At 38.7% G+C, this 17,317-nt stretch overlaps 1 protein-coding gene across 7 annotated transcripts in view; it reads left to right on the forward strand.

Annotated features, from left to right (window-relative positions):
• Nucleotides 1-17,317, forward strand: part of TCF20 (transcription factor 20) — a 93,063-nt gene that overhangs the window by 66,719 nt on the left and 9,027 nt on the right. For all 7 annotated transcript variants that reach the window (XM_053976957.1, XM_053976955.1, XM_053976956.1 and 4 more), the window contains 2 exons: nt 10,529-10,622; nt 17,249-17,298. In XM_053976957.1, the coding sequence (XP_053832932.1) occupies nt 10,529-10,622; nt 17,249-17,298 (144 nt within the window). The remainder of the gene's footprint in view (nt 1-10,528; nt 10,623-17,248; nt 17,299-17,317) is intronic.

Genomic DNA, 17,317 nt, shown 5'->3' on the forward strand with positions numbered 1-17,317 from the left:
CCAAAAGAAGAATTGTCTATTCTGAAGCTGTCTTAACAAAGAAGACTTTAATGTTGACTTACTCTTCTGCTTTTGGGCTAGAGCCTTCAGAAGATGAAGGAATAAGTAAGAAGAGGGTGTGTTTATGTAAAATAAAAACAAAACAAAAATGCCTGTATCCTTTGATTTCAACCTCAGGTGAAAAAAAGATTGAAATTTCTCTTTGATCTTGTCTAGTGATTTATTTCTAGTAATCTATGGCTCATCCCAGCCTTTTTTTCATAGCATAGATTGATCTAGATTTATAAAACTGAAGGTGTGGCTTGCAAATAATATTGAATAATATTATTGCCTTTACCATGATTCAGCAGTGTTCTGAGCCCAGAAGATCTTCATTAGTCCTTTCCCTTCAGATCTCAGGAGAACCCCATCTAATCCTTAGATGGAAGAAGTTCTTCTTTCAGGAGAACCACATTATGTCTGTCCTTTAAAGAAACTACTGACACTACCTCAGCTGCTGTGTAATTTCCAGCTGGAATGCCATCCAGGCTTGAACTGCTGCTATTTATATTTTCTGCTTCTTCTAAACTACTGCTAGCTCATACCATGTTTTCCTGTGTCGTGTCTGTGACAAGCCTACAGGCATTCCATGTTCTTGTATAAATTCAGTTTAGCATTCATAAACAGCACCTATTATTGCAATGGGCAGTTTAAGCAGCACGTATATTACTATGGTTTGTAGGGGTTTTTTTTCTGATTATTATTGAATAATGAAATAACTAATTCCTCTCTAAACCCATTCAAATTTTTGGCCAGCAAATACTACTTTACATAGAGCACCTTCTGTCTATCTGAGGACATTTCATCAATATGTGCTAATTGTCTACTTGCCCTCAATTGTGATTGATGATTTATTGCTGTGTTTCATGATATTGTAATTTTTTTTTTTTTTTAATACTGATACGTTATTTGACAGCTTATCACTAAAGAGAGACTACTGACTTGCAGGCATTTCTCTTTCTGCAAAGCACTGCACCTTTACCTCTTCTCTTGGATTCACCTTTTGCTGCTTTTCCGCCACTGACCTCAGGAATACTGGTGTGCCCTTCATTACTCCTTATTGGAGTTCTGCTGCCAACCACTGCTTCTGTGGCTTTCTGGGGGAGCTGTTGTCTTCTTTCTTTAATGGTATTGACTAGTAGTTTTCTTTGCTACCTTTTTTCTAGAGACAAGTTATTTATTTTCCAGTAAGATAAACATTATACTTTTTTCACCTATCCTTGCAGTGAAATGTATTTTGACTGTGCAGGAGTCATTCTTCAGACCTCAATTTAAGAATTGGTATTCTTAGTACTAAGTGCAATTTCAGCGGAATGCTGTCACAAACATTTGTTGTTCTGAACGGTCATTTTCACATTCCTGCTTCTGTCACATTCATCTGCCCACCTCCTATTTTCTTATCCTCAAGCATAAGGTAGTTGTCATTGTTTTATCTGCCTTTATCCTGCTGCTTTTTCTTCTTTCAGTTTCAAGAACTTAAGATTTACTTCCAATCAGTACACCCTGGCTAATTTTATAATTTCCTAAATTAAGTGCTTCACTTTCAAAACCCTGCACATTTACCTTTGTTTTTCTTCATGCATTTCTTCAAAGCCCTTCTTGTCTGGGATTTGTGATGAATAATTGGATATGCTTAGCCTGCTGCTGAGATGGACTCTACCCAGCGCTGCTGGCTCCATTTCACCATTCCTATTTCATCCCTTTGCATCCACCAACGCTTTGTTCTCTTTTACCAAAGTGTTCTTGCACAGTGGGGCTCTATTTATGATGAAGGCTTGCACAGATTATTACAAGTAATGACAAATGGTGTATTTCTGTCCAGTGTTACAAGTCTTTGAGTCATTGATGGGATGGGTTTGTGCTGCACCCTTTTTCCTGTCAGGTTGCACAGATATGTAATATCTTCTCAAAATATTTTTGCATTTACAGTTTGCTTTTCTCAAAAGTATTTCCTTACTTTTAAGCCTTTATAAAGATTTTGTTTCTGTTGTATACACTGCTCCTAATAACATAGAGATGGTCTTTAATTAACCAATCTTTTTTTGTTTGTTTTGAGCCTTTTAGTAAATACTCAGCATCATCTTTTTTTTTTCTTTCATTAGAAAAAAGCTGCCTCTCTTATGCTGTTTGCCTCTTGAAAACCTTGAGTTTATTGCATTTTCTTTTTTATGTCTGGTTTTTTCCTTTTTTATATCACTCCAGATATTGATACTCAAAACTATTGCATTTCTGGTAATTAATTTATCCAAAATCTCTTCAATTATGATGGAGATGTTGCTTTCTTTTTAGGTAACTGCATGCTGGTTTTTTAAGCTGTACATGGTAGGTCTTGCATTAAATAGAAATTCATGATGTATGTGGATATTTCCTGTAATCAGTATCCAAGATGGCTGGGAAATAAATTTAGTACTGGTAGAAAATCCAACTGGAGTAAATGCTCTCTTGCTGACTGTGCTGTTCCCACAACTCTGTATGTCCTTATCACGTAATCCCTGCTTGAAAATTTGAATTTCTTTTTTTTTTTCTACATCTGCTTTTCTATCTTTCAAACCTTTTTGTAAGTAAATTGCACTATTATTGCATGTTTAATTCCCCAAATGAATAGTCAAGATAACATAAACTATATTATTTTTTCTGATAGACTTGCATGCTTCGGCAAATTCAAATCCCTATACTTACACGTGGCTTTCTGAAATTTTTCACTCATTCAGGGTGGCTCTTTGAATCAAAGGAAACAAAATTTACAAATTTCTTGGCTTCTTGGACTTGGTAGTCTATATATTACTTTAATATTCCTTTTAAAATATGAAATGTCTACGTAGGTATGTACTTAACCTCTTTAATGGAAATTAAACATGCTTTACAGCACCATTTAAAATTACTGGTTTTGTTAATTTTGCCAAATCTGTTTTGGTTAGCCACTGGTTAACTCTTGAAGGACCTAACCTCTATTCTGGTTCAGTTACACTGGGTCTTTTTCATTTGGGTTTTTTCTCATTCCATTGTGTGGAAGAGGCGGGAAGGGTTCATTCCCCTTCAAGTCTTACTTGGCTCTTCAGCAGTCTCCTCTATTCATGCACATTTAAGCCTTTGATCGCTCCACCAATGAACAAAACAGGCTTGTAAGGAGTAGTGAACATGAATTTATCACTTAGGTTGAATTTCAGTCTTTTATATAGTGTAACAGTTTAGCTCAAACTTCCTGTTAGGGAGGTAAAACTGAAGAGTCTTAAAAACTTGAAACGAAACAGTATTTATTTGGTGCCTGCATTCTTTTCGATAATCATGGGGTGTTTTTTGTTGTTCATTTTGGAATTTCACAATCACATCTCTTGGTCTTCACAAGAACTGCCTTTCCAGACAGATGCAAAAGTACCTTTTGTTGTGGTGTCCAGCTCCAGCAATGGCCGTGTATTTACCACTTCACTGCATGTATTCAGAGATTTGTAGAAAGCTAGGCATGTGCAGAATGATAGTTGCGTATTTTCTCCCTCCTTTCAGCAACTACAGCTTTAGAGTTGTAGCTGTGGTATCCCTGTGTTTACCAACCAGAGGCATACCTATCCTTGATGAACTTGTCTGATCTGTTTTTGAACTTGCTTATCTTTTTGCTAGTGCAGCATTCTTTAGCAATGACTTTAGTTACTTGAGTGAAAAAGAAACAGGTTTATGTTACATTTAAACCTGCTCTTCCTTCTTGGAAATGGCTAAGAATTATTCCCTTATGTGCATCATATTGGATTTTGTAGGTTCTATCCCCCTTCAGTTCTCTCTTTTCCAAAATACTTAGACTTATATACAAGTTCTTTACATTCCTAGTTATTTCTGTGGTCTGTCCATTTTTGTTTCTGATCAGTTGTACTCCTTTCTTAAGAGGTCATCAGAACCACACACAATATTACTATGTCAGGCTACTACAAGACTAACAGACAGACATCATGAACATTTGAGTTTCATTATGGATTTCTTTCCTAAATAACTGCTTACATTTTGACTGTCCTTTTTTGTGCTTGTGGGGACTGCATGATGTTTCTGTCTATGATGACTACTAATACCTTCCTATGAGTAGTAAAAGCTAATTTAGAATCTGTCATCATGTATATGCATAGGTGAAAATATTTTTACCACATACATCACTTTGCACTTAACAATAGTAATTTTCATCTCCATTTTATCATACAGCTATCCATGGTTGTGAGATGGTTTGCAGCTTTTTTTACTATCAGTTTGAGGTCTGGCTACCCTGGATAATTTTACAAACTTCACAAGTTTTCACATCTTATAGTTCACCCCCCTTCTTGAGAGTCTCTATAAGTGCAGTCGAATAGCTTATGTGTCTGCGCAGGACCTTAAAATTATTGCTGGCAGACCATTCTTTGTTAAAACCAAATGGTTATTTCTGTTCTTGTTGCATTCTATTTTTCCTTCTAGTTGAGGGTAATAAAATGCTCTGCTCTTACTTTCAAGTGCTTCTGTTCTAGCATAATCAGTTTTGCATGTATTGAATAGGATTTTCCATTTTTAAGACATTTTCCAGCTCTTGGATTTCTTGTGAGTTTTTTTCCTATGCCATCCATTTTGAGCTGCAGCTTCCCTTTGTGCTTCAGCAGCCTGTGCAGCACTGCAGTTCTAACTTTTTATTACGGTTCCTAATGCAGCTTTATTAGTTATAGCATCTTCCAGATCACTGATTTTTTTGTTTGCTGAAATCTTGGAATCTAAATTTGTCCTTAGTTTCTTGACTTGAAGACAACTGTCCAGTTTTACTTCTGGACTATTATCCTTTATTATTTATTTGATTTCCTTGCTACAGGAAGATATCATCATTGGCAAGAGATGCCTTTTTGTGATGCAGGCTTAAAGATTTTTATCTTTTTAATTGTAGGATTCATTTTATTGATATTCTGTGCCTGTTTTTTTTTGATAACTTAAAATTGTTTGTCAGGAATAGTAAACTAATAGTTCTGTGTCCTTCAGTACTGGTTGTTATCTCTAGCCCCAGTCACATAAACAATTTTTTTCATTAACCAGTATCTGCACATCAGAGTGGAAGTACTCTTTTCCTCTCCTGTTTCCTAAAAGTGTCTTCCCACCTTGCTTTTTTCATCTTGGTCCCTTTTTGCAGAAGTCCTCCAAAATCACGTGTTTCTTTCTCCCGTAGTCAGCAGTATATATATGTAGACACACACACTTACTTATTTTTATTTTTTCTTGTAGCTTTTGGAATAAGTTGTCTCTCTGCATTCCACTTTCCAGGAAACAGAATGCGACTGCCTGCTGTTTCTGTTGCCCTTTCGCCTGGATATTAAATCCAAGCCTCTGCCGAGCCTGCCAACTGTTTAATCAGAAATAGTCAGAAGGCCCTCCTTCCTAATATTGCAGCTGACTCTGAAGTCCTCATTATCTTACATCTGCATTTGTGTGGTGCAATTATACAGAAGCAATTATTTTCCTAAAAGCTTATAATTTAAACAGGGGAAGGAAAGAGTATGAAAAATACATATAACATGTAAAGCAAAGACTTGTACCTGTATAATTAATGCCACGTATATTTCACTTTTTGCTTGCTTTGCTTTGTTAGTAACCTTCAGTTACTTTCATTTCAGTTGCTTTCCATTTTACTCCTTTAATGCATTCTTGACAGTGGTATGGGAGAAGGGGCAAAACAAGGAGATGCCTAGAAAGCAAAGAAAAAGGAAAAAGAAAGAAAACAAACCAAAGGAAAAACTGGTCATTGGAAGAGAGGAAGTCAAGAGGTCTGAGTATAGGGTATATAACCGGTGATCAAGAAAGGATCCTTTGTATTACAGACAGCAGAAAATATGATCCTGCTGGTTTGGTAATTGTTCAGCAAGGAAGATAGCGGAGGAGTTGTCTGAAAACACCTTACATTAGTGTTAGAAGCAATTAATTTCTGCTTCTAAGCAACTGTTCCTGCTCCTGCCCAGAATATTTTGGAAGGACTAGTCAGCAGCTTCCATCCTTCCACCAGCGAAACCACGTCCACTGTAGGATTCCAGTACTAAGAAGTACTTTGTCTAGGGACAAGGATATTATCTCTGTCAGTGCAGGGCCAAAGTGAGCAGGTGAGTGCTTTACCTGAGCAGCTTGGGGCACTGCTTTTCACAAGGCTAAGAGCTTTGTGCTTGTTCGGGAGGAGGAAGGTAGGTAGCTCGGGACATCTTTATGTTACAGCACTTACGTGGGGTTGGGTACAAATCTGAGGGAAGCAAAAAGAGCAAAAGAGGTACTCAAAAGCATACTCTTATTTATTATATATAGCAGTGTGGTCTCAGAAGAGTGAAAGAATACAGATTGCAAGGGGGTAAAAAGCCAAGCATAAAGCAAAAGAAATGCAGTTGGTAGGTGCTGTAGCATTTTAAATGAATCAGAGCCGTTCTGCTGCTGCTGTGGTAGCTGTACCCCAGCTGTTCACACTTCCAGGTTGGCTGTTACTTCATTTTGGTAGACACAGAATGATGAGCTGTAGCAAGGAAGAAATGGGCTGCTAATAGCATGGAGAGGTAGAGACAATGTATCTGGCTTTAATACTATTGATAATTTAGTTCATGGGATGGAGTGTCTCTACTAAATGGCACTTTTCAGTCTCTCCAGCCTATTCTAAGTGAGATATATGTGCCTTGTGGCCAGAGATGAATTGTGGAGATAGGACCTATGAATCAGTCTTTGCTGTGTGGTCTCTTTTTTCCTTTTTTCTTTTTTTTTTCCTTTTTTTTTTTTTTTTTTTTAATTTAAGCCAGGAGTTGATTAGATGCCTGGCAATGATTACTATCCATTGGCACTTCCCATTGGGAGCACACTTCAAGTACCAGCCTTCAGCTCTTGCAAGCAGGGGAGGTTAAGCAGGCTGCTTACTGAGCAAAAGGAATTTCTCTTCCCAGGAGAGCTGGAGTGCTGGTTCCCTGGCTAAGAATGCTATAATTCCTTTACAAGTGACAAGCAGGCTGCTACCATCTGCTGGTGAATGGCTACAGGATGGTGGAGTTTGGGTGAAAATTTGCTCATGGACCAAGAGAGCAATTAGTCATCATTATGCTGAATTTAACATTTCCTTGTAAGAAGCTCTGTGATTTTATTTTGGTGTTACAACATTTCCTAGTTGTAGTGTACGTATTTTTTGTTTTGAAGCATAAATACATGAGATGAGAGTTCTAACCAAAGCCACAGAAAGTACCAGCAGGAACAAGGCATCTTTTTACCTTTTAAGGCACAGCAGCTATGTCTTGGAAAAGAAGAGTAAGACCATCCAGAAAATTTTTAAGCACTTTTTTTTTGTCTTCAAGGGAGCACCTGGGTGTGTTTGGAAACCATGTGCCATTACATGATGATAGTCTCTTTCAAAGATAAGGTGATAGACTCTGAAGTTGTTTCAGAACCACACAGCTTTGTAGGGCATCTGCTTTGTTCAGTCACTCAGGTATGCCAAAAAGGAAGAACTCAGAAAAAAAGAGTAGTTATTGTTTGTGGTTCCCTCAGCTTCCCCTGAAAGAAGCAGATGGTTGGGGGTCCCAGGAGGTAGAAGAAATGGGGCCATTAGACTGTCAGTGGCTTGTGAAAAGCAGAAGCATCTGCCAGAATGGAGACTTGTTCAGCAGCAGGGGAGCCAGCAGCAGCAGATGATCTCTGCCTTGAGCCGTCAGCGGCGTAGTCATCCACTGGGGAATTGCTGTTGTAGGCGTAGCACAGGTAACCTTGGTAAAATCTCTGTTTGTCTGCCAGGCTTTAAAAAAGGGGCAGTGAAGGCTTGATGCACATGCACAGGCATCTTAACTATTCACTTCTATTGTCTAATCACTCCTAAAATCACAAATTATTTTAAAGCATTCCTTCCCCATTCTCAGCTGAAAATTTGTCAAAATGCCTGTCATGTTTCAGAATAACAACATGAACCATGCTAGATGCAGCAAAGAGTAAGTTCAAAAAATAAATTACCTTTTGGAAAAGTATCAAAAATTTTGCTAGAGGTCTTGTTTTCTGTTGTATCACACAGCATACTCTTTTAAGACATGCCTTTTTAGTGTTAAGAAATACTTTATACAGCTGCAGTTCAATCTCTGCTGCTGTAGTTCTTATGCTCTTATTGACTGCTCTGCATAGGACACAGTGTTCCAGGGGAGAGTGACCTTCTGTTGCAACAGTGTGATGGTACATAAAAGATGAGATAAAGTGGGGAGGGCAGAATGCCTCTGAGGAACAAGACTAGGAATTCATATCTGCATTCAAAAAGAATAGTCAATTTGGGTTCTCTCCTGTTAGAATAATTAATCCCAGTCAGCCACATCTAAAAGCAAGAATAAAGTACACAGGTACAAAGCTCTGTTTCAGAACTCCTCAAGCTGCACTTCGTGAGTACTTGGCATAGGTGAATCTGGGACTGTTGCCAGTACACAATACCTTTCTAGAGTTGACTTCAGAGCCAGGAAAAGACATTTTCTGTGGATGAAGTTTGGTTTTACTCCCATGGGAGAGTGAATTACATTGCAGTTTGGCTTGTGGTCCATATATTTTGGTGCACATTTCAATATTGGTTTAGCGTCTTTTTTTAATCTTTGGAAACTTGCATTGTTGTTCTGACAGGCAATAATAAGCTGCTTGTGTGTCTCTTTCTCAGGGCCTCAGGGACACTTCCCTTGCATCATAAATACTGCAGTAGTTTGTCATGCTTAGAATATAGACACAATTTAGTAGAAAGCACTGAAGATCAGGCTCAGGGTGCTTTGGCATACCCATAAAGAGAAGGTGTTACTCAAAACTGCAGTTGTAGATGTCACAAGAACTGATGTCTCACAAGCTTTTCTGTTATTTTCTGTTAGTTGCATCTGCTTTGATTTGAAGAGGGCCCCCGGTTTATGGCTGGAGCTAGTTTTGCTTTCATCTTCATTCAGGCATTTAAATATGAACTATAGTCATCTCTCTGTATAGCACAAAATAGTAGGAAGAACAATAACAGCTATTCCAGAGGGTTTGGAAGTACTGTAATTAACCCCCTGTTTACTATGCAGAGTGAGCAATTTTGCTGTGGCTGTTAGCTTTGGCCGCGTCTGTTCTGCAGATCTCTTGCAGCAGCGTGTGCTGATCAAGGATTGAAGATGTGTGGTCATGGGGATGTGGCCATGTTGACAAATGAGCGTCCCGAGTGGTGGGAAAGGCGTGCTCGTGTCCGGTGCCAGGTGCGCTGCTGGCTTGAGCACAGCTGCTCGTGTGCGGTACAGGTGCAGCTCTCTGGTAGCGGCAGTAGAGCGGTGTAGTTTGACACCGGCTTTTCCAGAACAGCACTGATTTTAGATCATGTCGTCATCCCTGTGTGCAGGCATGGACCAAAGGCAACTTCTCACAGCCTGAATTCAAGTGAATTGTACCAATTATACAGGGCCTTATTATGGTGTTGGTTGTATTTAGCAGAATAAACAAAATTCCTGTCTTTTTAAAGTATGACTCAAAAATGATGGTAGTTACTCTCTTCGTTTTCTGCCAGTAGTTAATTCACTTTTTAATTTTTAAATAGTAGCAGTCTCCTAGCACTTGGTGAATTCTACCAGGTATGGCTACATCTTTTTTTGAGGGAAAAATGTCAACCTGTCAGAAATCAGCTTTCATCAGAATCAAATTAGTTAACAAAAATAACTTAGTGTGTACATTTAAGAAATAAAATGGCTGTCTGAATGAGAAGTGCTCTAGAATTACTTCCTTAGGTCATTTCTTAAGTCATTCAGGATGAAGTAAACGGGTGAGAGGCTTTCTTTCTGCTTTCACAATTGTCTGATATTATGGTCAAATACATCATGGACTAGTTGAGCTAATAGGATTTAACTAATGAAAATTGAATGTGGTCATCAGATGAGTGTGAGCTACTTTGACAATAATTGTATGAGCATCCTTGTTGCACTGCAAGTGTGTTTTTTTGGACATGTGCCATTTCTGTGATGATGAGGTGTTTTCCCATGATGGCATCTTCTTCTGCTCCAAATAAACCCTTTTTGATCACCTGTGAAAAAACGTTGAACTTGGCCATGTTCTTCTTCAATTACTAGTGATAATGAGAATGATGTAACCAAATTACTTTCATGGTGGTGTCTCCTAAATCATTATTTGTCATGCTAATTCTCCTTTTAAAGCTGCTGTAGGCTCAAAAACACTCTTTTCCCTCCTATTTTAATAGTGATGTCATTGTCAGGTACTGAAACACGGGCCAGTGAAACAGATTTGAGAAGTATTTTAAATTCTTTCTGGATGGCTGAACATTTGTATCTCTTGCCTGCTTAGTGCAACTGAAAAGTTCGTAGTTTGAAAGAGCTTATGTTGTTACTTGTCTGAAAGGCCTTTATTTGTATGGTGTAGAAAGATAGAGTTTAACATGATTTGTCAAAAAAAGATGTGCTGGAATGTGCTTGATAAAATTCCCAGGAAAATACAGGTATTCAGAAAAATGGCTGCAATCTTCATTACTGTTTTTTGGATTCCCTTTCAGAAATGTTCCCATTGCCAGGAACCGGGAGCCACCTTAGGCTGCTACAACAAAGGCTGCTCCTTCCGATACCATTACCCATGTGCCATCGATGCAGGTAGGAACAAATGACATCTTAACTGTATTCCATAATTACTCAAAGCATAAGACACTAAATAATTCTGAGGTACTTTACAAATTACTCCCTCTCAGTTTTTCTCCTACTTTGAAGATAAAGTAATAAAAATGGCGAGAAACAGCGTATAGTAACATATTGGGACAAGATGGAGCTTGTAATGAAAACTAATCCACCTGAAAGAGCAGAAAAAGCCTGGTTTGGGGGAGTGCAGCTGCAGTGACTGAAATTTGGCTGCAGTGTGAGAACTGATCACTCAGGTTTTTTTCTATTTTCTTGCCAAAAATAGAAACCCTTTGTTAAAAGGATGTAAGTAAGCAGCAACGGGTTTCTTCTTTCAGGGTTATACTCCTATGAGTGGTCCTAGAAAATATTTCAAGTGTTTGTGTTTGTGTTTATAGAGTCATCAGTACCATTTGCAGCACAACCATCCTTCTTCCTCCTAAGAAGCAGTTCAGCCAGTCTCTTGAGTAGGTTCAATTGTCATCCTTAGACAAACTAATTGTTTGGATGATACTATTTCCAGCTATGAGTCTGGGCTTGTGAGTTTGGTGGGTTTTGTGCAGTAATGACAGTTTTTCATGGAGATAAACTTTGTTCTTGGGTAAAAAAAATTCAACCTCGGAGTAAATAATACCCCACTTTTCCAGTCCCCTGTAACTCACTTCTGTCATACAAAACTTCATCTGATAACAAGCAGGAAAGGATTCAAGATTACAGCTCTAGCCTAGAAAATAATTGCAAGCTTCCTGTTTGTTATTCCAATTCCACAGCAACCCACCTGTTCACCACCCATTTTATGCTGTTTTCCAAATGTTAGAGTATTTGAAGTAGGAATGCTCACTTTTGTATGACTGTATTGCACCTCTTGCCGTGAAGTCCCACCCTATTGGAGATGTGCATTTTATTCTAATAGGAAGTTACTTTTAAATTAATATTGCAGTGGAATATTCTAGTACCACAGGCCTACTAAGAGAGGGAATCCTTGACTTCACATGAAAGAAAGATTATTAAGGTTGCAAAAGTCACATACTCAAAAAATACCAGAAATAAGGGTGTCCATGTAAGTGTAAATTTGGTCTTTTATGAATCTATCTTATAGTAATCACCTAATTAAAGGCTGATATGTCTTTTCATAAGGCCCTACCTCAGCCTGTAGGATGGAGGGGTGGTTCTCATTCATGAACATACGTTGTCCTTGCTGGATCTGTGTCATACTGCAGATGATTCTTTCTTGGTTCTGAAAGTAGAACTGGGAAAATTTCCTATGATGTTCATCTCTGTCATGCCTGAGAGTTTCATGAACATTAATAAACTTGCTTTGGTGCAGTGTGTTTGAGACACACAATCACCAATCAGATTCACATTCATGTTGTGTTTAGTATGTATTTGTTTCTGGTTTGTGACTTGCCCTTTTCAATACCATGAAGAAACAAAAATTATAGTGAATGTTCCCAATAATTTGAGGGCTTAATTTAAATTCATGTTTTACTAGATACAGTATGTAGCATTTTCTGGGTTCTAAATTCAGATATCAAAATTCAGATACTCTCATTTTTCTTCAGCTATATTAACTCTACTCCACTTGTTTAACTCTACTTCACTTCAGCAAATGTAGGATTCTCCAAAATGAGAAATGTACTGAACAATCATGACTGATTCCCAAGAGCAGTTCTGTGTCATGCATGGAAGAGGCAGCATCATGTACAAAAACCAGTATATAATCATACTATTTAGTCCATTTTAAATGTAACATGTCTGCTATATAATGTGTAGACCTGGGTTAGATTAAATTTGGCTTTTTTTCACTTTTGTCTTGACTTTGCAACCTGTGAGATTTTTTTAGAGTAGCTTTTTGTGTTTCAAGTTCCAAGACTACACTTACTTCTTTTAATTTTGTTATGAGACATTATGTTGTCATGTGGCCATCTGTTGGAGTGCACAATTCCAAGCTAATTTCTCCCTCCTTTGAGTAATACAGCAGTAATAAATGGCAAGAGCTGCATGGAGATGGGATACTTGGACTATGAATTTCACAAACATATTTAAAAAACAGTGGAGGAGTTGGTAAAACTGGTGAGTCTCTGGTTTCACTTCAGGAAGAGTATGGTTTAGTGAGAACAAAATACTTAATTGGTGCTTTTTAAAATATATTTTCCTATCTGTTTCTTCCTTTTGGTCTGTATGTCTGATGTGTTCTTCTCTTTGGCTTCTCATACCAACCACAGGTCTTTTATCTAGTTGGTCTCAGGCCCCTCTTTACAAATTTCTTACTCCAGTCTCTTTGTAAGACCCAATTCCTCCTAATTCTTTCTGACTTTTCCTTTTTCCGGTTTTCTAGCTCATACTCTGGTTTCTTCCTCTCTGCTCATACTTCACCTCCTTCTCTCCTTTCTTGTTTCTAGTTCTTTTTTCTCTCTGGAGTTTGTTGCTGCCAGTTGGTTCTCCTAACTCACCTCCTTGTTACACCTCACCCTGCTAGTCCTGGTTTATTCTTGTATATTGTCCTTTATATTCTCTGTTTCACCTTTCTATGCCTTTTTCCAGTTGGTTCTTTGTCTTAGCCTCCTGCTGGCACTCATCCTTAATTCCCTGATCCTGACTTCCAGTAGCGCTGGTCTCCCTCCTGTTAGCCTCCATTCTTTCTGTATCTTGATTGCCTTTCTCAGTACTGTTTTCACTTCTGCCTGCTGTCTAGCTTCCCATTTTGCAGTTTTGAAATGGTCACTTTCTTCTTTTGGGTTCCTTGAGTCTTAGAAATGTCCCCGCCAGCTTCACTGCTTTTGGGTCTGGTGCCAGAATCTGAGGGCAGAGGTTCATTTACAGGAAAGGCCTGATCACCCCCAAACAGAAGTATATTTGGTGGGATTTAAAAAAGTACCTAGCTACTAAAATCTAATAGGCCTCTTCAGAGGATGTGCACATGAAAACCCCCATATTGCTTTTCAGAGAGTTCTGTTTGCTGGTTTTGTGGTAACTGGCAAGGGCATGCCTTAGCTAAAGTCCAGGTTCTACTGAAAATCACGATATTATAGAGCTTTTCATAGAAAAAATCCTGGGATGTTTATCATGGGTGGAATAACTTTTTTCCAAGAAAGAGTTTTAAGGAAATCGTTGGGCTGCTTCAGCTGAAGTTTTCAACCAAAACAAATAAAAAAGCCCCAGCTTGAAGTAGATTCCCAGCATTTAAAATTTCAGCCTGATGGTGTGACAGTAAAGACCTTGTTTGCAGTTGTTTTTATCTGTGGGTGTAATCAAGCTGTCTTACTCTATAGACACTCTTACAATATATGGCATAAGATCTGGTTTTCATTTATGACCAAGCAGAAAATGTAGGCCTCCTTGAGAAACAAATCAACATTATTTCTCTTTGCTCAGCCTGTAAACTCTTTTTATTGTTTTTGCAGTTCTACTATGTTTCTGTTGTGGAACTGTACAGGTGCTTCTCAGCTTCCTTGAGCTCAGTGGTAGTTCAATTTTGAGATCAACCATCCTGCTTTGAAGGATGGTGCCACCTTGCTTTATTTAGGTTCTGTGACAGATCTGTTCTGAATCCTCAGAAGTTTGTGTTAACATTTACAAGGGCTTTCAGGCTTTTGGAATATGTATGACTGGTTTTGTATCTCAAAGAAATAAAGCCAAACAGAAAACACTTACTAGAGTGTTTTTTAGGGTATGTTGAGTAATATACACTTGGTTTGTCTGAATTCCTGGAAGTGCCCGTGCCTTAGTTGAGATGAAGTACCCATGTTGTATTTTAAAGCAGTTGCAGTGTGATCTGAAGTGTTTTGCCTTTGCATCCATGTGGGTTAGAAGTTGGTCCCTGTTCAGTTACTGTGCCTCATGAAAGGCAGTAGGTTTTTGGGAAAGGGCTGGAGGCTGGAATATGTCAAATGGCTTCAGTTCCTTGCAGCCCTGAAGGCAGCCCTGGGGTGGGACCTGGGCTCTGGCTTCTGCGCCAATGGTCGGTGTCCAACCCCACCCCAGTGAGGAGCCAGGCTTTGCCCCGCTGTTGTTAATTGAGTGCTGTGCAAGGCACGTGGCTTCGTAAGTTGCCAATTTGTACATATGGATGCTTTTATATAGCATAATTCAGGCTGTCTTTTAATTTCCTTTCATAGAAAATAGTCTTTGGCAATATAGGGTGTAAGAGAGCTGAACATTTCTTAGCCATTTACATAAAAATCAAGATCAGTAGTGCCACTTAAGTAATTTTTGTATGGAAATGACTGTGGTTAATATTGTCTGTGTTTGGCTTTCATCTGTCCAAATTTATGAAGAGCCTCTGATGTCTCAAGATAACTTAGTCCTAGGGATGTCTCCATGGAAACAGGATCTTTGTTTTCTGAAATTTTATATCCTCTCCCTCCGCTTGTTCCTCCCCACCTGGAGTCAGATCCTGATGGTTGCAATACACATGTCCCTACAACATATATCACAGGCAGTTCTACTTACAAAATATTTTTGACTGTAAATTAGGAAAAGATTAACAGGAAAATAAAATGAATTTTCAGAGAACAGAAATCCTGTGTCTTCACAAGTATCATTAAAGATGAGTAACAGGCAGAACACAGAGGGTGAGACAAAAGTGTGAAGCTTACAGAAGAATAATTGCTTCTATTAGAAGTGTTTTAAGTTTTCCCTGACTACTTTATGGAGAAAAATATGTGGAAACAAGGACAAGTCTCAGTACTTTTCCCTTTCTGCCACAATGAGCTGATCATAGCTCTGTGTCTGCTGACTTCATGACAAATCATAATCTGTTATATAAAATACTTGGAACTGCTAACCAAAATCCAGGCCAGCTTTGTAATGATGAACAATTTCTGCCTTATTGGTATTCAGCTGATTTTCTACAGTGTGCTGATGACATTTTTCATAGTTGTCCTTTAACAGAAACAAAAAAAAAAAAAAATGCTATTAATTGGATCTGCTATTAGTATTTGCAACAAAAATGCTGACCTTAGTAAGAAATTGAGCTCCATACACAGATCAGGCATTAGGTACAAGGTTTCTGGCACTTCTTCCTGATCCTTGTACAATCTTTCTTGCTGATGTACTAGCTAAAGAATTGCATTCTTTTCCAACAAAGAAGAGAACTCCATTCTGTTCTAACATACTGTGTATGTTTTTGATGATTTCTCTGTATATTTTTGATGATTGCTGTATTATGCAGTGATAATTCATGCTGTAGTCTAAATGTATGATTCTTGCCCTTATAATGAGAAGACATTTTATTTATTTCCTGTGATTTGCTAATGCTGCATTTGAAATCATCTGTGGCAGGATTAAGGGTTTTACTCCCCTTTGCTAAAATCTCTCAAGTTACTTAGCCTCTTGCATGCTGTTTCCCTTTGATTCAGGCCAGAGGCATTCATGTTGAAGCATTAAGCATTCCGTAGCAGAGGGATGCTCTGCCAAAGCTTGGGTATCTAGAAAGCTTTTCCCTCAAGCTTCAGTTCCAGTCTCCTGCTGTCTGCTAAACTCTTCCAGCAGATTGAAACAGCGGGTAGCACTGGTTATGCTACATACTTAAGAGCGTTTTAAATTAGCACATCTTAGTTACCATTGCACTTCTCTACTTGTGAGCTCTTGGGTTGTATAGGAGTGGGGATGGGTGCTTGGTTCTGCTCATGAGGTGACAGTGACAGCCTGGGGTCAGCCTCTGATGCAAGAGGCAATTGGAACTGAGTGGTATCAGGCGTTTGGGTAGGTTGAGAGGTGACCCTGCAATTCAAGGTGCCCAGGGGAGGCAGTGGAGTGCTCTGAGGGGAGTCCTGCTTTTTCCTGTAGCTGAAATTCTGGGAGCTGCTGACTTGCATCACTTAGAGGCATAGTCTGGGAAGGGGGGTGTGAGGAGAAGCAATCCATACTCTGGCAGTGCTGCTAAATAAGTGCTCTGCAAAATGGCATTGCTTAATTTGTTCGTAAATAAACAGTTGCATATAGGTGCCTCACTGTACGTAATATGTTTAAATAATTAACGAAATATTTTTAGATCATAGAAGCTTCACATATAAGATTCATGAAAGCAGATCTAAGAGTAGCATGAGTGACCAGACTACCAGACATAGTGTCACAGTGTCAACTTACCACCAGGATTTGCGATTGCAAGTCAGTTGTATATATTGTGATTGCATTGTATACTCCCATACCTAGAAACACACACCCCTTCTCTCCCTGATGCTGGCAGGGCCTTAGGGTAAGGGTGAAAGGCAGCATTTGTACTATGAAATGCAGGGATTGTCTGTTCACGTTGGATGAATGTGTCCATCTTCCGTGTGCTAAAGTGAAGAAGGCTTGAATAGCTGAAGGGGGTTGGGATACAGGATTTGTAGGCTTGCTGTTATCATTCTTACTGCATACAGATCAAAGGGAAAACCAAGGCTGCTTGGTAATCCGAGCAACATTGTCACTTGGGGTGTTCAGTTACTTTGTTTGCTAAAACTTTGGGGGTGGAAGGAATGAACCTGCTAATAAAAAAGTATTCCTATGAGAGATCATTGAATGAAAACTGTGTACCTGTGAGGCAAGATTAACACATGTGATGTATTATTAAAGTTGGTTTTCATTAAAAAATAATACATTGCTGTCTTTTCCTCCTTTAGATTGTTTACTAAACGAAGAGAATTTCTCAGTGAGGTGCCCCAAGCACAAGGTAAGAATCCTCTCCTAGA

The sequence above is a fragment of the Vidua macroura genome, chromosome 5 (assembly GCF_024509145.1).
Source record: "Vidua macroura isolate BioBank_ID:100142 chromosome 5, ASM2450914v1, whole genome shotgun sequence".
NCBI classification, from domain to species: Eukaryota; Metazoa; Chordata; class Aves; order Passeriformes; family Viduidae; genus Vidua; species Vidua macroura.